Here is a 23,724-nt window from a genome sequence, read left to right as displayed (position 1 = left end):
AGTACTGTGGTGGAGCAGGGTCATAACGAGGTGGTTCGGGATCCTCTCGTTGCAGGGGTGGCTCAACCCGTGGCAGCGGGGGAGGGTCAGATAGCTCCCTTCTTTCCTCCCGGGCCTACTGGACAGCAATGAGTCTCTCCAACATCTCAAATAACCGGTCGACATCCTCTTTAAGCGAACCCTCCCAGGCTGCTTGGTTTAGTGGGGGTCTTCCTCTTCTCATCTATCTGTACCTGCATTTCAGAAAGAATGGTTGAGTGATAATTTATTATTTTTAGTGTTTCCTAAGGATTTTGTGTAAGGAATGAGTCCAAGGCACGCGGCTATGATACCAACTGTAACGACCCCGAAATTTCAAAGAAAATAAATCATAAATTAAGTGCAGAAACGAAATAATTAGTTAGGGTTTACATTCCTTAACAATAACTTAAAGTACCAAATAGTACTATGAAAATTACTATTTTGAAGGAAATACAAAAAATTAAAGAAATAAAGAAAATAAATAAAGTTGGTATTCTACTCGCAACCCTCTTGTAGATCGGATTATGGATCTTGATCCTCTTGATATGAAATATTAAATAAGGAATGAACTACACTAGTCTAGTAAGAATATCACGCTACTCATCGACGCAGAAATAAAGGTTGGTAGAAAAATAAAAAATAACTAATAGAGCTCTTAATTAAACAAATTCATTTATCATAAACAAAATCTTTTACCATTTACTTACTGTAGTGAAATTTACAATACAACTTATAGAGACAATAATATAACACATATCATGATTTCATATGTAATCGATTTAAACAACAATTTTATTATTTTATCAGCCTACTAGTATCCATAGGGGTTCATAAGGATGTCTCCACAACGCGTGAGCTATTTCCTTTAACTTTTCAAATTAACAGGCTGTCCCCATACCCCGTTCAGTATGAGTGCCAAATTACTAAACCTCAATTTCATCCATTCACGGTAGGATTTTCTTTATACCCAGTCTGTCCACCATCTCCCATAATATCCAGTAAGGCTGTCATTTCATCCATTCACTTAATCACGTAATTTTCTATTTTCCTTTAATCTCTACTATTTCTCAATTCAACCGTAAATACATAAAATAATCAATATATGCATTTAAAGCTATGAAATCGATCAATAAGATACTATCATGCATTCAAACCGTAAAAATAATCAACAGAAATAACAGTAGATAATTTTCGATTCTGACTCCATTAGTAACTCATAATTAATTATGGATATTTTCTAAATTGTACAAAATACAGTATTTATTATTAATTTGACTTCAATTCTATAACAAAGAATAGAGTGAGAGATTCTTACTCAATTTGATGCCCGAAAAGTGAAATTTGTTGACTGCGCCTACCAGCGGTACCTAGATTCCCTAAATTTTTATTCAGAGATTAAAACGCGCTATAAATACCTACAAATATCGTAAAAAATCTAAAAACAGTGTCAGAACTCCTTTTTAGCTAATTTCAAAATTCCAGCACAGTGGCTTCGTCGTGCTTCGACGACAGCGTAAGGGGCCTCAGTTGGTAAATAAAAAATAAAAAACCGAAACTCACCAGCGGCGGGGCTCTCCGGTGCAGTGGCTCCGCCGACTCACTTTTACGGTGGGGTCTTTTGCTTCGGTCAACCTGTAGAGAATGAAACAATGATTACAACGGTGGAAAAATTTCGCAGAACGAGAATTAGGAAGGGCCTCATCGTAGGCAGTTTTTAAAATTTTCTGTAGCGGCGGTGCCAAGCTTTGCCCGCGATTTCTGGCCAATACTCTAGTCTTTTAGCTCTGATTTGGCCATGGGGGTGTTTAAAATTGAATTTCGAGCAAATGAGAAATTTTTTACCTTTTTTGGCGGTTGGAAGTGGCTCCGGCGCGGCGGCGGGTGGCGACGGCTCTCCTCCCCGACTGCTGGGTCTTATTCTCCGCCGAGGGTGTCTAGTGGCTAGGGTTAAAGTTTGGTATGAAAAAGGTTATTTATACCCGTCCCCTTTTAATCTTGACCGTCAATCGCGTTTGATCTGGACCATCCAGTCACGATTAAATAAGAAGTAAATCTGGACTATTGATCGCATTTAAATCTGACCGTCCAATTGCGTTTGCGGAGTGCACGCATCTGGGTCATCCGTGCACGCGGGAGTGGATCTGGGCCGTCCGATCATGAACACGCGGATCACCCGCGTGGCAACACGTTAGCGTCCGTTGGCACGCGGCGTGTTCAGCTTTATCGAAGCTGCTGATCGGGCATCCTACATTGTATAACTTTTCTAAATTGTATTTTGACCTTCAAATTCTAATTTTTCTTTCAAAAATACCATTAGAACCTAATTTTTTACCTATTTTTTTCCAAAATTATTTTTAATTTCATCATGCTTCAAATTTTCTTCCTTTTTTACACTAAATTAAAATTAAAAAATTTAAAAAATTATATTTACAAATTAATTTAAATTACATAAAAATTAATTTGGGCATTACAATTTATGATATTTGAAAGAATGTGGAGGTTTTATGGAATTTAATCTTAATCAAATGAAAGTCAATTAATGAAATAAAAAAGGTGGTGTGGGTAACTCGTATATAACTTTGTATGAGCGGAAACCAAGTGTTTCGTGGTTCGAACATGTCAAATCTCGTCTCAACCATCATTTTTTAGGATTGTTAGGAGTAAGCTCCTTGGTTTGGATAAGGCATTTAATTTATATTGTTATTCTTATATCTCAGAGGGAATATATTTGGTGGAATAATTTCTTATATGTATTTCCACATTCCCAATTATTAGACCAACTTTTTACAAGTAAGTAGAATCCTTATGCTAAAAATAATAATTCAAATAATCATTTATTTTGTATCTGACAATAATTATGAACTATCATTCTACCGCTTATTGGGAGATTCCATCCATAAATGCAAAGTTTACGTCTGACTAGTATTACTCATCACCATTTAGTTATTGTATTTGTTTTTCTCCTTACGGGTCATATATATAGAATTAATTTTGGAATTTAGCATAGTCTAAAAGATCTTTTAGAATCATATAATCCTCTCACTCGACAATTGAGGGCATAAGTGTCTTTATGACATAATTAATAATTCGATTAATTTTCAATTATAACTTGCTCTAGTCTCATTAGTAGTTATTACTTCCTTAGTAGCTCAGCACATGTATTCTTTACATGTTTATCGCGATGGGAGATTTTGCTCACTGAGTTATATATTTTATTATATATTACAATTTGAAACATAATGAAGAGAATGTATTGACAATAATGCTATTTTCATGATTTATTAAATACATTTATTTGCATATATATAACTTGAAAATATTAGGTGATAATATTAAAATATTATAATTTTACTAAATGATATTAAATAATAGCTCATGCTGCTTATATTTTTAAAATGTTGTACCATTAAATTAGGTAGTTCTTCCATGATCATTTTTCTGTTGAATACAAATAACTTTATAATTTCTACTCAACGATGTTAACAAATATAACGTAAATCTTATATAAAATCATAAATAATTATTAACTTTCTTTACATGTTCAAATGATAATGACATTGAAATTGAGCACCGTTTAGAAATTTTTTTTTTAATCTTTATAAGTTAACATAGGTCTACACAATGATATTAAAAAAAAAAAAAATACCACAACTTTTAAAATTTATGAGAGTTAACCTACTTGAAATATAGTAATGACCTATAATATTTAAGAATTTTAAGATACTATAACATTGAATTATAAAATTTTGAAATTATTTTTCTTTACGAAAAAATGATAAAAATTTGGAGTTTATAAATTTAAAATTTATACTATTAACTTGAGAATTGTTTTGTAATAATTGTTAGTTTGAATTTTCTTAAGTTTGTGAATTATATGCAAGGATTTTACGAAAACATAACCCGAAAATTTGAAATTAGTTTACAAGAAGATCAGTAATAACTAGTAATATTTAAAAATTTTAAAATTATAACATTTGACTTTATAATCCATTTAAAACTAAATTAATTTTTAACTTATGAAAATAAGTAAAATTAACAAGACGATATTAAAAAAATTAGAATATTTTAAAATTTCTATACATAATGTAAAGTTTTTTTAATAAATTTATGTATTCATATTATTTCTAATAAAATATATTTTTAAAATTTTTATAAATTGATATTAAATATTTATTTTTTTACTATATAGTCGCTGATATGACTGTAGAATATAATTTTTTATTTAATAAATATGTATAAATTCTACAGTAAAAAAAATTATATGATAGTACCAGTAATACACATTTTATTTAAAAAACTAAATATTTAAACAGTTTTAAAATAAAATTTTATAAGGTACAAACAATTTTGATGTACTTTTAAAAAAATATAACTATAAACTTACAAACTATCATAATAAATCATCACGTTTAAAACTTCAAATATAATGAAACACACCCATGTATGAGCTGTGATAATCCTTGCACTTACAATGGATTTTAGATGGAATTATCAAGCAACACTGTCGTAATAGGTAAAATTTGAAAAGAAAAGAAAAAAAAAAAAGCGACATTGATTTTAGTTTCTTTTTAAATGTAAAAAATAAGGGTCAAAACTGTAAATAGGTAAAAAGAATGAAATTAAAATACATAAATTCCTCAAAAGGCCCAGTCTAAAAGCCCAGCTCATCCTACAGCCCAAACCTGACGGCGAAGACAACGTTAAAATGCGACACGCCCAACGGAACAACTTATAGCAGAGCGTGTTTGGACTTTCAGATCTTCCAAGTAAACTTTGGGTAAAACTCAGCTGGTTTCTAATGGAAGCTTTCGGTAGTTTTCTCTTGTAGAAGGAATCATTCACTATCATCTCGCGATTTGCGTATAATTTATTGCCTGATCCAAAACCTTAAATTTCGCGAATGGAAAATGCATATGCTAGATCGGTCGACGAGGTAATTCGCACCTCTCTCTGCATTTACATGCTGCTCCAAATCTTCTCGTAATTTTTGATTTCAATTTCGGTTTTTTATCTTCTTTCCGGAATTTGGTTTGGAACTTGTGCGGATAAATTTTTTTTCTTCAAACTAGTGGTTTTTGTTGTGTTGTTGTTATTTTATTTTTTTAATTTTAATTGCTTGATTTCACTAAATATGATCTTACTATTTCGTATAATCGTGTGGTTTAAGTCCTCTCATCAGGCCGGATTCCCGTCTAATAATATGCAGAATGATAATGTCGACAGTGTTTCAGAAGTAATTTTCGGTGTTCACATTTTTTATTCCTATTCCTTTTTGGGATTTCAATTTCCTAATTTTAAGTTCGTTTCGATAATTTAGTCTGTATTGTTTTTTTTTTTTTTAAATAATCACTGGGTCAAAGCTGGAGTGTCTTATTCTCCTGTTGAATACTGGTATAAGTTTATAAACTATTTGAAATAAATTGGAGTTGGTAATGCATGTTTGAAGTTTGAAAATAGTCTGTTACTTTTTCTAAATTTGTTTAAATTAAATAATTTATAAACATATTCTTAAAAAATCACTCTTAACAGTTTAAAGTTGATAGAATTGTAAGAAACTGGATCTCATATTCTTTTGTAACATATGTTGTTCCTACAAGATTGCATGTGTCTGGCACGGGTATGGAACCAAGTTGTATGTCTTGACAACTTTTATAGTCAAATATAGAGGTTCTGTAAATGAGAGTCCGAAAAATGGAATTGTGTACTTAAATTAGCTTGATATGGGAATTAAAAAACTAAATGAGAAGCTAAGATGATGTCGTGCATGTAGCATAATACAGCTTTTTGCACAAAAAAGATGCAGATTTACATCTCTGATGGAAATAGAAAAGAAGAGAATTGAGATAAATTAGTAATATAAGTGATTTGAGTACTTAATATAAAAGAAAATTTCAAAAAGTTTAGACATTCAAGAGCCTGTCTTTTCATTTCTGTGTTTTTTCAACCCATAAATGAGGAGTCTTAATCATTTTCTTGATATTACCATGTTAATAACCTCTGATTCTGGATCATCAAGTATCTGACATGCATGTCAACGATCAGGTATAGATCACATGCCCAAACTAATGTTGTATCCGCCACAGGTATATTAAAATTAAAGAGTCTTAGCAACATAAATGCTAGCTATATCTATTTTGAACTGAGCTAAGCACCTTGAAATAGCTTTTTTTTTTCCAGCTTTACATGTGGCACTCTTCCTCAATCATCATAGCTTAAATTTTGATTTCTTAGGGAATTAGTCAGACCTAAAAGATTGCTTATTGCCTCTGTGATAAATGAGTTGATTCTTCTAGTGTAGTCGTCTCTTCTACTTTTCGACAAAAAAAGTTCTCTTTCTTTTTCAAGAAGCTCTTTCTCCACAAGAAGGAGAAGTTATAAAATAGAAACAACTGTAAGGAGGTTCTTTTCTTACCTGTGTATGTATGTAATATTATGTATACATATACTTGAGTTGGGGTTAGTGATGTGAAAACATTTTCTGAAACTGATCAGTGTCCATTTTTTAACAGGTATTGGATTTCTTTGGGGTAGACCCTACAAAGGGTCTTTCTGATTCTCAGGTATGCATTTCTTGTTCTCCTAAATGGGATTAGAATTTTTATTGTGTCAATGGAAGTTACCTTTCTCTAGGAGAGTAAAGCTATTTGTGGGTATCTGTAAGTCAGTATAAATTGGGCCATGTTCTTAAATCTTAGTTTGAGCTTCAATGAAAGGTGTTGCTTCTTTTGTTATCTACAGGTTGCACGGCATACCGGGCTTTATGGTAAAAATGGTATGCTTTCTCTTTGTAAAACTTGCATTTTCATTTAAAACAATGTACTTGTCAGATATGACATGGCATGCTTATCTCAGACAGTCTAATTCTACATGTCTGTTAGAGAACTTTTAGCATTTTATACTATCTGCAATTTTTTTCGAAATAAAAAGTGTAAAGATATATATCAACAAGGTAGAAAAATGGGGGTACCACCCATTTACAAAAACTTTACAATGTAGTTAGTGAACCTATGACACTTCCAAAGTCCAAATCACTAATCATATCATGTCCTAACAAAATGTATCCAAAATGATGCGTCCACCTATCCCTCAATTTATACAAATCGGTTTCTTTTCCCTCAAAGGTTCTAGAATTCCTTTCTTTCCAAAGCACCAAAAAAATGGTCAATGGAATAAGTTTAAAAGATCTATTTCCTGAGCACAAACCCTCCCAAGCCCACAATTCTCCATAATAGATCTCGCCATCACCCAATAAATCCCAACAAGATTATAAATAAGGCTCCAAATGTTAAAAGCCACTGGGCACCACAACAAAATGTGGTTACAAGATTCTTCGCCCTGCTTACACAAAAAGCATCTGTTAGGAATAGCCAGTCCCCTGATTTTTAATTTAACCTATTGTCAATATACTATCTGCAATTTGATAACTAAAATAGTATGAACTTCTGGTAGTTGTTGGTCTTGGGCTTGCCAATAGTGACAAACCATTTGGGGGGCTCAGTGGGACTTTGGCATTTGTCTGCATGTTTTTTCTTTTTCTGAAATAAAACATGTGTATGCATATTAATATAGGTACCAATTGGCGCTGCCCACTTACAAAAAATTTACAGATCTATAAGTCTATTTAGAAAGTTCTCTAAGTCCATAGATGAATTAACAGATTGACCCGTCAACAAAAAATCAAGGATCTGGATCCATCTATTCTTAAGTAAATCAAAACTGTCTACATTCTTTATCCCCTCGAAAGCCCTTTTGTTCCTCTATTTCCACACAATCCGGAAAATGGTAAGCGGAATAACTTCAGCTTGTTTACATCCCATATATATAAAAGTTAGTTTAGAAAAGCACTGGCTGCCTCATTGGAGTAATAGCCAATAACTTAAGATTTTTCACGCTAGTCTCTTCAAACAATTTATTACAAATTGATAATATTATATCATTCTATTTCCTCTAATAAAAAAACTCTATTTTCTTTAAGAGAAAAAAAGATGAAAAATAAATAAACAAGACATAAAAGCAGTTGACCAAATACTAAAAAGGAATTTACATCTTAGTCGTAATATCAATAAGGCCCTCAAGGTGCTCATTGTAGTTAAAAAGTGACCCTTAAGCCAAATTACAGGGTTTGGAACCAAAGGTCCCTAACTCTATGGGAAGGAAAAACTATATCCTTGAGAGCTCTTATGTTGCCATCTTTCCAAATAATTAACAAGAAAGCACAGGGATGAGAGAGATAAGCTTATTTGTTCTCCTATTATCTCATATTTCTTAATCCCAAACATCACCAATTACCCTTCCAACCATCACTCGACTCAACTAAGGAACTCGAGTGCTATAGACCATAGTCGCAAAATCAAAGGGCGCTAGAATAGGAGATGGTCTGGAAACTTAATCGCCCTTTTGCAAAGGTAGCATCCGTTAGCCAACATCTTCCTCGAATTATCATTAGTGAGGATTATCCTTTTCACAACCTCCAAGCAAAAAATTTATTCTTTGGGTCACATTTAACTTCCACATGAGCTTCCAAGGGAAAGCACTTTGAACGAAGGAGGGATGGGCAAGGTGAGTGTAAAAAGACTTTGTAGAAAATAAATAATTGGTCCCAACTTTTCAAACTAGAGTGGGCACATTGGGAGAAACATTGGGGAGGAAAAAGTGATTGAGGAGCCCAACATATTGATCAATCTTTAAGATATTAAGACTTCTAACAAGGTCGACCTCCCACACCACTTGCTTAGACAAGAAAAAACAAATATCAACTCATCAACGCATCCTTTCTCTTGCATAAAGAGAACACTACCAGAAAATGTGGTCTAGAGCATCCCCTAGCACACCATTGATTCCTTCAAAATTTCATCTTCCTCTCACACATAACTCTCGTTTGGATGCAACTGAAAACTCATCTGGGCAAGCACGAATAGCTTTTCCAAGAATAAACTCATCCTGCAGTAAAGCTATCCTCCTCTATCATGAACCTCCAAAACCATTTTCCAAAAAGCATCTTGGAATTATGTCATTGTATATTGACAACTCGGGTTCTAGTACAAGGTAAATTATTTTAGATTACCGTGGTTCTTATCGATACAAAGTTCCTGACAAAGAGATAGGTATCTCTAAAAGGTTCCTCATAAAGAGACAGGAAGTTGTGTTTCTGCTTGCTATTTGTTATCCAATGAAAATTTTATTATAATCTTTTTTCCTTTTTTTGCGATAAAAAAGCAGTATTATATTAGTGATGCACCAAGGGTTCTTTTTCTCCCCAAAAATTGATGGAAGAAAATGCAGCTATTATGGTATACTAATCCATGCTACCGCAACCTTGCTGCTGCTTTGATTTTTGTCACTAATTTGATTTTGATATAGATTTCCTTGCTTGGTTATCATGTTGTGATTTTGTACAATTGGATATTTGAAATTGGTGGTCTTAATTGTCCTGTTAATAAAAATTGCTAATCATGATATGTATCACAGTTTTAATTAAAAAGAAGATGTCTCACTGTTCTTTTTCTATCAATTAGAACCTCCATATTCAATTGCACTCACGTCTGATTTGTTTCTTTTTGTTTGAGGATATCTTATCCTCTTCTATTTGTGTTATCTTCATTTCTTAATATGATTTTCTTATTTTTTAATAAAAATTTCTCCTCATAAATTAGTAAATCTTGTTATTATCTGTTGATATACCATAGGTGAGCATCAAAATTTAAATAGGAAAGTCTCATGACATATTCATTCCTTATAACATCCAGTATGTAGTTGGGGTTCCTTTTGCTTACCTTGTTTTTTTTTCCTATCCTAATTTCTTTTCTCTTTTGTTTTATGCTTATGGTCTGCAGTGCTGCCTGAAGAAAAAAGTAAGTTCATGTCACACTCCTCTTCTCCTCTTGATTTTTTTTTCCATTTTTTTTTCCTCTCGTTTAATTGCTTTGTTGATTAGCAGATTTTGCATAACAGCCTCTAGGATTTGCTTTATGCAGTTAATAAATTAAAAGAAAATGGTATACATGTACTTTCTAATTGTCTGCCATAATCATGCATAAGGACTTAAAATTCCGCTACTGGCAAAAGTAAAAAATATATATGTTTTGAGACGGGTGGATGATAGGGTTTGAAGTTCAAATTCTCAACTATAAAATGAGAGAGTTATGCTATTTGAGTTAGATGTTCTTGGCTGCAAAAGAAAATATTGATGGGGAAAAGTCAGCTGTAAGAGACTGGTTTTTGATTGTGGAAACGTTCTTTAAGAGTGTTTATAATGTGGTCCCCTAGAGGCTTTGAATTTGAAGGTATTTTGTTAGAGAGCTTGTTTGGGGAGGAAGAAGTCAGAAGTGCTATTTGGGTTTAGCTAATGATGAAGCTCTACGCCTGAATAGTTTCTCTATGGTATTTTTCCGAAGTTGCTGTGATGTTGTTAAGGGAACCCCATAAGGCTTTTCAAGAGTTATATCTTAATGGGAAACAAACGTATCTTTATCACTCTTTGCACAAGAGAGACCTTATTAAGGTAATTAATTGTAAACCCATTAGTTAGTTGACTAGTGTGTATAAGATAATCACTAAGGTTTTGTCAAAGATTGGGTCAAGTTCTTGATGATAAATCTCAACAACTCAAAAATGTTGTTATGATAGGGAGAAAAATTCTTGATGCTACTCTTGTAGATGAGAGGGATCATATTAAGAGATGCAAACATGAAGCTTTGGTCTTTAAGTTGGACTTTGAGGAAGCATATAATAGAGTAGGTGTTTTCAGGCGACCAAGAGAGCAATTTCAACTGTCTCCCTCATTGCTAAAGGATATAATAGAAAGCATCTCAATAATGTAAAATTCTACTAATTGCCAAATCTTTGCAATTTCAACTATTTGCCTTCATTCTACCATCCACCATCCATTTCTCGCTCAGTTATATAGCATTGGTGTGAGAGGCGACTGGGAGAGGCGACCAATTGAGGCGTTTGTCTAGATGTAGGCTGGGCAAACGTGCACGATCAGCGTCACTGCACTGAAAGATGATTGAAATGACCCCATTGGTCGGAAGTTCCTGGCTGTTAAAAATAAAATTTTTGATGTTATATGCAAGGGGAGGAAATTAGAAGGCTTAAGGTTAGAGTGTCTATTTCCTTATGGGAAGATGAAGTGACTTGGTTGCTGGGGATATTACAAAAATTTTATTGGACTGGGGGAGAGAGGTTTTAAGGTCAGAACAAGAAGAGGAACAAACATAATTTGCAGGTGGCCTGGAGTACGAGTAGAAGGGGGAGATTTCTAGTCCTCACAGAGAAAAAGGGGGAGACTATGAGATGTATCTTCTTACCATAAGGAAAGGGGCAGGTAGATGGTGGAGGATGATGGTTGTTGTGGCTACAGTAGCAGGAAGAAGTGTGAGGTGCCAGGAAAGTTCAAAGCTGAATCATTTGTGCAGAAGTCTGCGAAGAGAGGGAAGAAGGTGGTGAAGGTGTTCCGATTTATCTATGCTATCCCAGTTGCCGCACCGAGCTGAGGGTGACCTTGGAAGCGAATAAAGAGATGAGTTTGTAAAAATTGTGAGAAGGAACTCGGATTCGGTGAGTCGGGTAAGGAAGATGAGACCCGTCAAAAAGGGGGTCGAATGAAATTTGAAATTGAAAACCATGTTATTCGGAGGCGGGGGGGGGGGGGGGGAGCGTCGTTGAGACCATCTTCAAAATGCAAAAAATGGCAGTTGTTTTTATAAAACTGCAAACCAGACTGGGCCTCATGAGAAGGCCCCAGCTTATTGAGTTATGGCAGGCTAAAGACGAAACAGTATTCATAGGTTGAAAAAGGGAAATGGGCTGTGTAGCTTGAGCTAGGGAGACAGGCAAGAAGTCGGGTCATGGACCAAAATGGGTATGGAGACCCGTGATCCAGAAAAAGTAGCTAAAACTGCAACCAGAAGAAGAAAAGACTGCATTTTCAGGCTCATGATGGTGGAGAAGACAATGGTTTCAGATTCTTAGGGCTAATAGAAGAACATAGAAGAGAGACAAGTGGTGACAGGGTGGAGGCTATCCTGAGCATCGAGAAGGTGAAAGAAGTGGGTGTTTTTGAGGAAGGATGCAACGGGGCCGAGAGGGAGGAGGAGTCTGCTCGACTCTTATAGTGGTTCTAGTGGAGGACGAAGTTGCAGAAGGTGGTCCAAACGAAGGAGAAAAGATGGTGATCCAGAGAGGAGAGATTAAGATTGAGGAGGAGAGTGGAGAGAAAAAGGGGGCCCTAATTGAAAAAGAAAATTCTAGATGGGTATACAAAATATTCAATGGATCAATTGTATATTGGGGGTATTTATGAGGGTTTAAAGGAACAGGTTACGTAGCTGTTCAAGGAGATAGAGAGTTGAAGGAAGGAGAAAGTGGAAAGAGAGAGACAAATAATTAAAAGAAAAAACAAATAGGGGGTGGAGGGATCCAAGGAGTTGAGAAGGTTGTAGTTAGCATCAAATATGACAACTCAAGGAAAATAGGAAAGAATAGGGGGGAGATACTAACAGACACTTAATTTATGTTTGGTTTTCTCATTTCCTGAAATTTTAGGGGTATAAACGACCACAAGAAGAGACAGATAATTAGAGGTTGCATGAATAGATAAAAACTAGATGTAATATGTTTGCATGAATCTAAAATGGAAGCATCCATGACAAGATTGTTCGGAGCTTATGAAAGATGAAAGAAATAGGTTGTATAGAATTACCAATAAGAGGAGCATATGGAGGGATTCTAATATTATAGGAGGATTATCTCATATATGTGGAGGTCATGGTGAGAGAGTGCTTAATATCATGTTTGTTCGAAGATTGGAGTAGTGGATGGAAATGGATATTCACTGGTATCTATAATAGAGGAGAAGGGAGAGAGAGAGGCTTGTTGTGGAAGGAGTTGGAAGATTGTAAATATAAATTAGATTTTCCATGAGATATGGGAGGGGATTTCAATATGGTTTTAAACAGACATGAAATATCTGAAGATCATTTTTCGAAGGCTTGTATTGATGAATTTAAGGAGACTCTTGATAGACTTAACTTATTGGGTTTACCTCTTATGTGAGGTAAGTGGACATGGTCTAATCAGAGGCTCAATGCAGCATGCTCTTGTATTGATTGGTTCTTAGTCTTGGTTTCTTGTCAACTTCAAGTTTAAAGTATTTGCCAAAATTTATTGCAAAAGGTCATATCTAATCACTTTCCTATATGCCTTGTATCTTATGGGATTAAGTGGGACTCTTGTACTTTTGATTCAAGGATAAGTGGTTAGAAGCTAAGAGTTTTTGTGAAAAGATTGATGAATGGTGGAAAGATTTTGTGGTGAATGGTAAGACTAGCTTCAAAATAACACAAAAGTTAAAGAATCTGAAGACTGCAATCAAGAAATGGTGCAAAGAGGAGCAGAAGGAAGGCATGTGCATGCACACTTTGTTTTAAGATATTGAGACAATAGATGACACGGAGGGCGATGATGTTTTGTCTATTGCTCGAAGAGAATATTTGAAATTCAAGTTGGCAAAAATATTATAAATGGAAGAGATATCTAAGAAACAAAAATTGAGAGTCAGGTGGCTAAAGGAGAGGAACAAAAATACCAAATTTCTTCCATTGTATGATTAACCATCATAGGAGGACCAAATATCTGGAGGAGTTCGAGATTGATGACAAGACAGTGAAGGGCAACGAAAGGTTGAGCCAAGGGGTTAGAGATTTTTTCTGTAGCTTGTACTGCAAGGAGTTTAGTTGGAGGCCTAAGCTGGATGGTCTCAATTTTAGCTCTCTGGATGAGATGAGTCGTGCTTCGCTAGAAAGTGAATTCACTGAAGAGAAATCTATGAGGGACTTTCGCATTATGTTAAGGATGAAGTTCTTGGACTCAATGGTTTTAACATGAGTTTTTTGCAGAAATTCTATCATGCAATGAAAGAGGACATTTTAGAGCTTTTCAAAGAACTGCATGATGTGGGAACTTTTGTGAAATCCCTAAACTTCTCTTTCTTGATATTAATTGCTTAGGCAGAGGAGGTGGTTAACATTAAAGACTTCTAACCTATCAACTTCGTTGGAAGTTTATCAAGCACATATGGAATATGTTAGTTAGAAAAATGATAAATGTGTTGGGTAAAGAGGTAGGAAAATGTCAACATATTTTTGCAGAAGCATGACAAATTATGAATGCGGTTTTGGTGGCTAATGGGGCTGTGGATGATCCAATATTTTAGGATAGAGATGGGGCTCTATGCAAGTTTGATATGGAGAAAGTCTATAATGATGTTAATTGGGAATTTATTGATTATATGCTAGCGAGAATGAGCTTCTAACAGATTGCTGCATCATTACAACATCTTTCATGGTCATGGTGAATGGAGGTCCATCTTCTTTCTTTAAAGCACCTAGAGGTCTTAAATAAGGAGACGTGTTATCTCCCCTACTATTTAGTGTATCTATGGAATCTTTTAACAAATTGTTGTTGAAAGCTAGGGAGATGAGTCTGTTCAGAGGATTTAGGGTGGGAGAAGGTGAGTTAATGAGGAAGTAAGCCGCTTATTCTTTATAGATGACACCTTAGTGTTCTGTGAGCTGAAAGAAGGTACACTACTTAATCTTAGGTGTATCCTGGTATACTTTCAAGTGGTTTTTGACCTCAACATCAACCTAACAAAGAATTGGTGAGATAGGGAGATGGGAGTAATACTATTAGATTGGCAAAAGTCTTGGAGTATAAAGTGGTGGAATTATCGGTTAAGTACTTGGCATGCCTTTGGAAGCAAACTACAAAGTCGCGAAGACGTGGGACCCTGTTGTGCCAAGATTTGAGAGGAGACTGGCGGGTGGAAGAGAAATTTTACTGTCCAAAGGTGGGTGTCTTAAACTCATTTAAAATATACTGTCCGTCCTTCTCGTTCACTATATATCCCTTTTAATAATTCCCTTGAGTGTTGGTAAGAATTGAAAGCAATTCAGTGTAGATTTCTATAAGCCGATTCTGTGGAGAGAAGGAAATATCATTTGGTGGCATGAGAATTGATAAACAGATTATTGAATCGAGGCAGTTTGAGTATGAGATCTGTAGTTGAAAAGAACCAGACACTTAAGGGCAAGTGGATTTGGCAATTTATGAAAGAAAGCAACATGTTATGGCGAGGGTTATAGAGGCAAAGTTTGGTACGGTGGATAGAGGATGATATTCCAAAGGTTTTGACAAGACTGCATGGGATGGCAGTGTGTAAAAAAAATTTATATGAAGGGATGAATTTCGAGAACGTATTGGGTGGAGAGGACTAGCTTTTGGATGGACTCTTGGCTTGGAGAGGGAGCGGTTAGAGGCAGGTTTCTGCAGATCTTTGATATTGCACGATGTAAGGATATTTCAGTTGATGAGTCATCGAAAGACTTTGGGGGAGGAAGAGAGTGGTAAATAGAGGTATTGAAACATCTCAATGATTAGGAAATAAATGAAGATGAAACTCTGTTGATCTCACTGTCTTCTGCATCTTTGTATAAGAATTATGACCAACCGATTTGGACCCTCAACTTAGTAGCAACATTCACGGGTTGGTCCTCCTATGACTATTTGGCCAAGAAGGATCTCACTGAGAATAATTTTCCTTTTTTCGGCAAATCTGGAAAGTGAATGCTCTTTGCGGACTTGCTTTCTTTGCTTGGAAGCATGTTGTGAATGTATTCTTACCATTAAGTTGATGAGAAGAGAAAAGATTATGGTGAACTGTTTCTTTCTATGTAAGAGAGTGAAGGAGACTTGCTGGCCGCATTTTACTATGGTGTTCTCTTGTGTATAATTTATAGACCATGGCATATGGGCTTTCGGGAATTAGGTGGGGTATGGCTGGTATTGTAAGGGATGAATATGTAGATAGAAGGGTATTAGTGGTCCTAAACAATCTTTTGGGTGTTGTAGAAAGAAAAAAATAAGAGAGCTTTTAAAGGGGTGGAAGAGGATCTCGATAGGATTTGAGTTATATGGTTCTAGACCCTGTGTTTTTTGGTTATGGATCATCTTTTGTATTCTATGGAGGATTTAGGAGAGTTTTTCAATATCCTGGTTGATATGTAAATGTCTCCGTACATGGGTTGGCATCCCATTGCTGTTTATAATTAATGATACATACCATAATTTTTATTTCAAAAAAGTTGGTGTTTTCAGGAAAAAAAATATTTTGAAAAATATTTTATGGATCATTGTGGAAGTTAGATTAGGTTGGGAACATTCTTTGTCACCGTTAATGTTTAACTTAGCTCTTCGTTTATAGGAGTTGCATGGGGTTCTACAGGGAGTCCCTTTATCATTCTTCCTTTTTACCATTGGTGGTTGATGTCCTTAGTGATATGTTTAGAAAGGCATTTACAGGGAATGTTGCAATGGTTGGGAGCGAGGAGGTTGAGCTCTCTCACTTTCAATCTGTAAATAGTACCATCTTATTTCTCCGAGTGGATGAGGAGGTTTTCCATGTTGTGATCACTTTGCTTTAGGTATTTTTTTGAGAAGAACTTTGCTTTATGTATTTGAGGTTATTTTAGGACTTCACATTAGTTTTAATAAGATTGGCCTTCAAGGGGAGGGATTAATGTGGATGACAAATGCTTATAGCTTGGCAGAGGTGGTGGGGTTGGGAACGTCACTGTGGCTGATTACTTATTTAGGTGGATGGCCAACCAAATAGGTATTGGGTGGAATATTACAATGGATAATTACTTTGCTCGAGGCATTTGAGGTTATTTTAGATTTTTACATTAATCTCGGTTACAATGAGGTTTGAGATCTGGAAAGAAATCTTTTTCTCTTTAAAGGTTACTCGTATAGGCATGTATATTGAGTATGTATCTCTATTATCTCCCTCTTTCTAGATTCCCAATTGGAGTAGTGACGATAATTGAGAAAATCATCAGAGATGTTCTTTAAGTTGGAGCTGGGGGAGAGGTTAAGGATTATTTGTTCAGATGAAAGATCTATTTTAAGGCAAGAGTTAAGTGGGGTTTGTGTCTTAATGTCATTTCTAAAATTATCCCTGTGTAATCAAGGCACCAAAGGGGTGTCACCATGTACAAAAAGATAGAATTTACAACTCAGTCAAAGTATATATAAGGTCTCTCAGATCCTCTAAGGACTGTGATGCTGTCTCTTTTTTTCATGTTTTTGACCTATGTTCTGCAATGATGCTGCTAAATAGAAATTAATTTCTTAAATGTGCTTTACCTTATGGATTTGATTTGTTACTGAATGCAGGGACTCCGTTCTGGAAATTGGTTATGAAACAATTTGATGATTTGCTTGTTAAGATATTGATTGCTGCCGCCATTATTTCATTCATTTTGGCTTTGGTTAATGGAGAGACTGGATTAACAGCATTTCTTGAGCCTTTTGTAAGATATGATAACCTTCTCCTTGCTTTTCTTTTACACGGAAATCTGTATGAACTTTTAGGAAATTTGACTCTGTAATGTAGCGGTTAAATTGTATCTTGCTGAAGGAATTGTCCTATTGAAGGAAAATAAAATTAATTTAGATGCAGATTTGCCTAGGGATAGAGTAGAAAACTGACTTGATGAGTGATCTTTCTGAAGATTCTGTTTTTCCAGGTCTGTTGATTTGCATAAAATATCATATATAGCTTACCTTTTCCTTAAAGAATTGTATAAGTTGGCCTGGACTTGGACCTAAATTTAGTCTGTTTATGAAATTAAGGGCAGGAGCAATAAACAAAGCATTATTCAATTCTTATTGATGGAGACTGTTAAAATCTCACCAGAGATCCATTTGTAATGGGCGGCTTCAAATGACATACAATAGGATAAACCAAGCTGATCTTGGCACTATTCGGACCTTTTTTTTTTATAGAAATTACTTGGCACTATTAGACTTTGGTCTGCATGCTTACTTAGTGCTGCAATAGGCACTACTTGAGAAATATGTTGTGGGATTATGCTTGAGAAATTTATGATAGCAAATTTGGCATTCTCTATCCTGGTCTTTGTATATCTTAACATATCCCTATTTGATTTTGTTGCTTTTGCAGGTTATCCTGCTGATATTGGCTGCAAATGCAGCTGTAGGGGTCATTACAGAAACAAATGCTGAAAAGGCTATCGAAGTAAGCTCCGGAGTCTTCTAACATTAAATTTCAGATTTGGCAAACATCTAATTGGAGATAGCAAGTTTTTGGGTATTGAAGTGGCTAGATCACAGTTGGTTTTGGGATGAGGTTGTTAATAGAGTTTCTAGAAGGCTTGAGTGGGGTGCTTTGTTCTCTTTGGATGGTAGAGTAATTTTAATTTTGGGTTGTCTCTCTAGTATTTTGCTTTATTGTCTTTCCTTGTTTAGCTTTTAGGGTGACTGAGAATTAGAGAGGGACTATGGGGAAGTTTCTATAGTTTGGGATAGGGGAGTTGTTAGGAGATCACTTGGTGAGATAGAGTATATTTTCTTTTTTTTTTTGGCTTGGGCATTGGTAATTTGGTTTCAAACAGTTTACTATTAGTTAAATGATTTTGGTGTTTTCCGCAAGAACCTTTTTCTCTATGTCACAGCATGATTAAGAGCATGTATGGTATTCACAGGAATGGATGAATTCTGTTGCTAGAAATTCACTACTCATAAAAGCCCTTGGAAGGCTCCTGTCTTCATGGTCTGTTTATCTTTTTTACATGTCTTAAAGTTGGAGATGGATCACTTATTTTATTTTGGGAGAATCTCTGGATTACTGATAGTCCTTTAACCAACTAATTTTCTTGTCTTTATAACATCTCCATATTTCTAATTTTATTAACCATTTGGAGGGCTGGAATTTGCCATTTTTAATATCTTAATGTTTGGTGGAGACAATTGACATGTTAGCCTTGATAAGCCTATTGGAGAACAACTGTTTTGTCACTAGCCTGATAGCAGGACTTGGATCTTAGGCTCTTCAAATTGTACACTTGTAAATCATTTTTTTTTTTAACTAGATTACCCATAGCCCTTGCACTATGATACTTCTTTACCGATGTGTTTTGAAAATTGGTAGCTCCTTCAAGGTTAAGGTTTTTGCTTGAACTGTTGTATTCACCATGCTTAACACTAACGAATTGTTATAAGCTTGTTAGCCTAATCATGCTTTCTCACCAGATATTTATGTTATGTGCTTATGGAAGGGTGAGGCTTATGACCACCTCTTCCTTCACTATAACGTGGTTGGACGTTGTGGATTAGGTTGTTTGATACTTCTTGGTTGGTGTGAGTCACTCTCTCTTCGCTAGAGTGTTTCATGAATTCGAAGTGTGAGGTTCATGATCACCTCATCCTTCACTTTAACATGGATTCACGTTGTGGGCTAGGCTGTTTGATACTTTTAGGTTGGTGTAGGTCGCTCCCTCTTCACTAGAGTGTTTCATGAGCTCGAATCTGTATGGAGAGGAGGTGAGAAAGAATGCTAGAATGCTTTTGAGAGGATCTTTGTTATGGGTTTGTGGATGCTGTGGTTCTAGGGGCAATTATGAAGGCTTGGTAGTGGTGGAGGTGGCTAGCGGCAGGACGGTGGTGGCCGGCTATGAAAGTTGGTCTCTTTTAGTTTTTTTTTTTAAATTTTTATTTCTGCAGTGAAGGCTGAATAAAATTTGTAAGAGAGTTTTGGATTTCTTAACCTAAAACTCTGATACCATGTTAAAAATAGTTCTGTAATTGATGTGTATTTTATTGGATATTATAGCGGTAAATATATAGATTTTACAGAATAGAAAAGAAAGTAGACAATTAATTATATTTAATTATAAATTGTGTAATTTTACTCTTTAACTTGATTTGCTTCATCTCTAACATCCTGATTTACTTTTTCTGTAATACCTTGATTTACTTCTCTTTAATATCATGATTTTTTTTTACTCTTTAACACCATAATTTACTTCCTTTTTAATACAATGATTTTCTTTCTCTTTAATGCATGCAAATTGGGGGCAATATTGAATTTATTTATTTCTTTGGGGTGTTTTTGCCGATTTGGCCTTCTAGATTTGTTTGATCACATGTAAATATGTTTTTGATGGTTTTTCTTTTTTCACAAGATATTTGACATGTCCTCTGATAATTTGCAAGTATGTCTTGATGGTTTCTTTGATAGGTCTCTATCATTTCTTATGATCTCATTCCAGTTATGGGCAATAGGAAGCTGAACGGGGAAGGGATTGGAATATACTAGTCCATTAACTTCATCATTTTCCCTAAATAAAATTGTTCTTTTCCTCTTCCTTTAAATAAACATTGAATTCAGTTGGTTTTGACATTTATTTTTTCTTTATAATGTAGGAGCTTCGTGCTTACCAAGCAGATGTCGCAACTATTCTGCGAAATGGTAATTGTTAAAGTTGTTCGTGTTTTGATGATATTGTGACTTATTCAACTTGTTACTATCCTTTCTTTACTTAAACAACATGGTTCAAGTTGTTTCTGTATAATCTATAACAAACTATTGGAGAGGAAATAAAAGTAATCGATAATGACCTGTTTGACTTAATTCCTACTCTATCTTTTTCACTTTGGTAAAATATTCTTGACATGTAAATTTATTATAACTTTATTCTTTGAACCAATTTCGCTACTTTTAACTTCTCGAAAGGAGATCTTTAATTGCAACTTTGCTAGCTAGCAAGCCTTGAATAAGAATGGAATTGGTTTTGATAATCCAATTCTATAGATTAAAGAGATTTTAAGAATTAAGAAATGTAATAAAAATTGAGTGAAAATTGACCTGAATGAACTGTGAGAAAATTAGGCTAGAACACCGGAAAACAAGAATTTTGAAGTCCATTATTTTCTTCATAAAATAAGAAGCATTTTCAGAAAGAGGCGAAACATTCTAGCCAAAAAAAAAAGAAAGAGAAAAGAAGATGCATTAGTGGAGGACAAAGAGTCCTCCAAGCCAAAGGAAAGAAAAAAAATAAAGAGAAAAGAAAATAAATCAGAGGTGAATAAGGAATCCTCCAAATTAAAGGAAAGAAAGGAGGGAAAGAGAGAGACAAGAATTTATAGAGGACTGATACCCAACTTCTTTGCAAAATTAACGAGAGATACCTCAGTGATGCTCATGCGCCTTTGGCCCAAAGAGATACAAAGAAAGTCGATCCTTTACCACGGCTGGGGACAAGGGCCTCTGAAGATCATAACAAAATTTTTCCGACTGCAACCCCTATGCCCCAACAAATGGGCTTCTCTCTAGAGCTAGACACCTACCTTTTTCTTCTCAAAACCTCTGAGCGAGGAAGAGATAATAAAGCACTTGCAGGAAGTCTATTGTCATTTATTGAAAACAATTGTATCTCACTAAGATACTTATTGATATAAAAAAATTGGCTTTCTATTTAAACATAGCAGTATTCTAATAATGATTATATTGTACTCTCTAATATTCAGTAATAACTTGGAGAAATTCAGTTCCATCCTTTTCTCTATATTAATTGTGAAGCTAATAGATATGGTCTAGTTGTTAGCATAATTTTTATGCATTTACTGTTTTGGTTGAGTGCACTTTATTTGGTAAATTAGAGAGCATTGTGTTTGTTATGTGATGGCAATTGGTTCTGTCATAACACTGTTGGCATCTTCCGCTTTGATTGTGTGATTGTCTTATTCCACCGGTTAGAGGAATTGTCTTTATAGCTGCTTACTGTCTTGAGGATCAAAAGTTTACCATTGTATTTTGTTCTATGAGACTTGTCATTCCTGGTTGGAGTCTTAAGTTTGTCATTCTTCGTAGTTCTTTTGCTACTCCTCCCGAATAAGGCCTCAGCTTGTATCTAGTTTGTGTGCCAAGGCACAAAGATTTCTTGTGAATATGCCTTCGTCTAAATTTGAAAGGAATAGGGATGCTATTATATGGTGGGGCTTTCAATTCTCTTTTGTTGTTTTCTGTTTTGCTTTTTTTTCTTTTCTATTTTTTTTCTTGTACTAGGATGGCTTATCCTCACTCTTTTTGTACTTTCTTCTACCCTTCTTAATTTTCTTATTTTATCAAAACCACAAATAAAGCAGGAGTAACCTGCTAACCTGGGATCTATAAGGGGAACACAAGATGTCAAGTAGGCTAGACCCTGGCATCATATTCTTTCTCCCTCAATTTACTCTTACATCCCTGTCTTCCCAAGGATCTCACAGATGCATACACATTCACTAATTAGAATTGAATATATCTTCCCAAGGAAAAGTGTCAGCAGCAGGGTGCTTTAATTTACATGTGCAGGTTGCTTCTCCATACTGTCAGCAACAGAGCTGGTACCTGGTGATATTGTAGAAGTTAGTGGTAAGTATTCCATGTGCTACTATTGCAAATACAGAAAGGTCACACACTTCTATCATTATTAAACAGAATGCAATGGAACATATTTCCGCTAGATTGCTATTCCTTTTTTTTTTCCTTCGAATGATTTAAGTTTCTCTTCTTGCTTATTTTACTCTTATAGTGGGTTGCAAAATTCCCGCCGACATGAGAATGATTGAGATGTTGAGCAATCAGTTACGTGTCGATCAGGCAATTCTGACAGGTATCCCTTCTCTATGTTGAACTTTGTAAACTGACTGAACGCATGCTTGGCATATAAGAATATTTATCATGTTTCTTCATAGGTGGTATATCAGAATGCAATTGAAGAGTCTAGGTCTGCAAAGATGCATGTTTTACATTGCCTAATTTTTTATCTTTTTTTTAACATATGTATGGATATGTCTCACTAATATATTTATTCATGTATGTTACTTTGGGATGCTTGCATTGAAATGTTCATATTTTCTGATCTATTTGGTGAGTGAGTGCCATTTTATCATTTACGTTGTTGCTTTTCACTTAATATTTTGTTTGTTTCTGATAATGCAGGTGAGAGTTGTTCTGTGGAAAAAGAGCTCGAGTGTACTGTAGCAACAAATGCTGTGTACCAAGACAAGACAAATATTCTTTTCTCGGTAAGAGGTCTAAAACTTTGTGGCATCATATATTCTATAGTTGTACAGCTTACTTGAGCCTTGAAGAAATTAGAATTTAGTGCTTCATTGATGTTAAAATAAATAGCTATCTCACTAATTATTCTAAAGTGGATAAGTGTTTAGCTTAGGCTAACGATAATTGATTTTTCAGTCACAAAACCAGATAGCCTTTAACCTTTTCATTTATGGAGTTTCTTCAATCTCATCATGTTCTGCAACACTGAACACGTTTCATCAATTTTTGATTGCCAGGGAACTGTGGTGGTTGCAGGTAGGGCAAGAGCTGTTGTTATTGGAGTTGGTTCTAACACTGCCATGGGAAGTATACGTGATTCTATGTTGCGAGCAGATGATGTAAGTGCTGTTGATTCTCATTTCTGAATCTCTTGTTCCCCTGCTCTTGGATCAAATTGTTTTCAATCCTTATCCTGAATTCTATTTTATTATTAAATTATCTTCTAGAAATTGGCCTAAAAAGTTGCTTTATTGGGATAAAAAAACTTGTTTAAAAAGTTTTATTCCAAATGTATGTGGATTTAACCCAATTTCTATGTGATTGTGGTCTCCCAGGAATAGTGTATATATAGTGATGCAGGGTCTTGTCCATGAAAATTTTCTGTTATTGGTTTGGAGGGGATCCCTGTATCTATGTTACGTGTGAATTTAAAAAAGTCGTGATGGAATGGGGGAAAATTTCAATTGAATTGTGGTCTTGCACGTGTTAGTGGCAGTTATGCATTCTTATTT

General features: G+C 35.0%; 1 protein-coding gene across 8 annotated transcripts in view; it reads left to right on the top strand.

Moving 5' to 3' along the window:
* The first annotated feature begins 4,742 nt into the window (after positions 1 to 4,742).
* Positions 4,743 to 23,724, top strand: part of ECA3 (endoplasmic reticulum-type calcium-transporting ATPase 3) — a 57,201-nt gene continuing 38,219 nt past the window's right edge. For 6 of the 8 annotated variants that reach the window (XR_015819892.1, XR_015819897.1, XR_015819894.1 and 3 more), the window contains exons 1-11: positions 4,744 to 4,954; positions 6,531 to 6,581; positions 6,760 to 6,793; positions 9,855 to 9,872; positions 17,260 to 17,396; positions 18,050 to 18,124; positions 20,311 to 20,356; positions 22,241 to 22,300; positions 22,461 to 22,541; positions 22,871 to 22,956; positions 23,230 to 23,331. Coding sequence is in view for 5 of the 8 variants with exons in the window: in XM_088221368.1 (XP_088077494.1) it covers positions 4,922 to 4,954; positions 6,531 to 6,581; positions 6,760 to 6,793; positions 9,855 to 9,872; positions 17,260 to 17,396; positions 18,050 to 18,124; positions 20,311 to 20,356; positions 22,241 to 22,300; positions 22,461 to 22,541; positions 22,871 to 22,956; positions 23,230 to 23,331 (723 nt within the window). In the remaining 3 variants the exon portion in view is untranslated. Of the gene's footprint in view, positions 4,955 to 6,530; positions 6,582 to 6,759; positions 6,794 to 9,854; positions 9,873 to 17,259; positions 17,397 to 18,049; positions 18,125 to 20,310; positions 20,357 to 22,240; positions 22,301 to 22,460; positions 22,542 to 22,867; positions 22,957 to 23,229; positions 23,332 to 23,724 lie in introns of those variants that run through there. The other 2 variants (XM_088221371.1, XM_088221370.1) reach the window with 2 other exon arrangements.

This window comes from Carica papaya, chromosome 1, assembly GCF_054855325.1.
Source record: "Carica papaya isolate Zhongbai chromosome 1, ASM5485532v1, whole genome shotgun sequence".
Taxonomy (NCBI): Eukaryota; Viridiplantae; Streptophyta; class Magnoliopsida; order Brassicales; family Caricaceae; genus Carica; species Carica papaya.
Note: the sequence above shows the minus strand (reverse complement) of the source record. Positions and strands in the feature narration are given on the sequence as shown.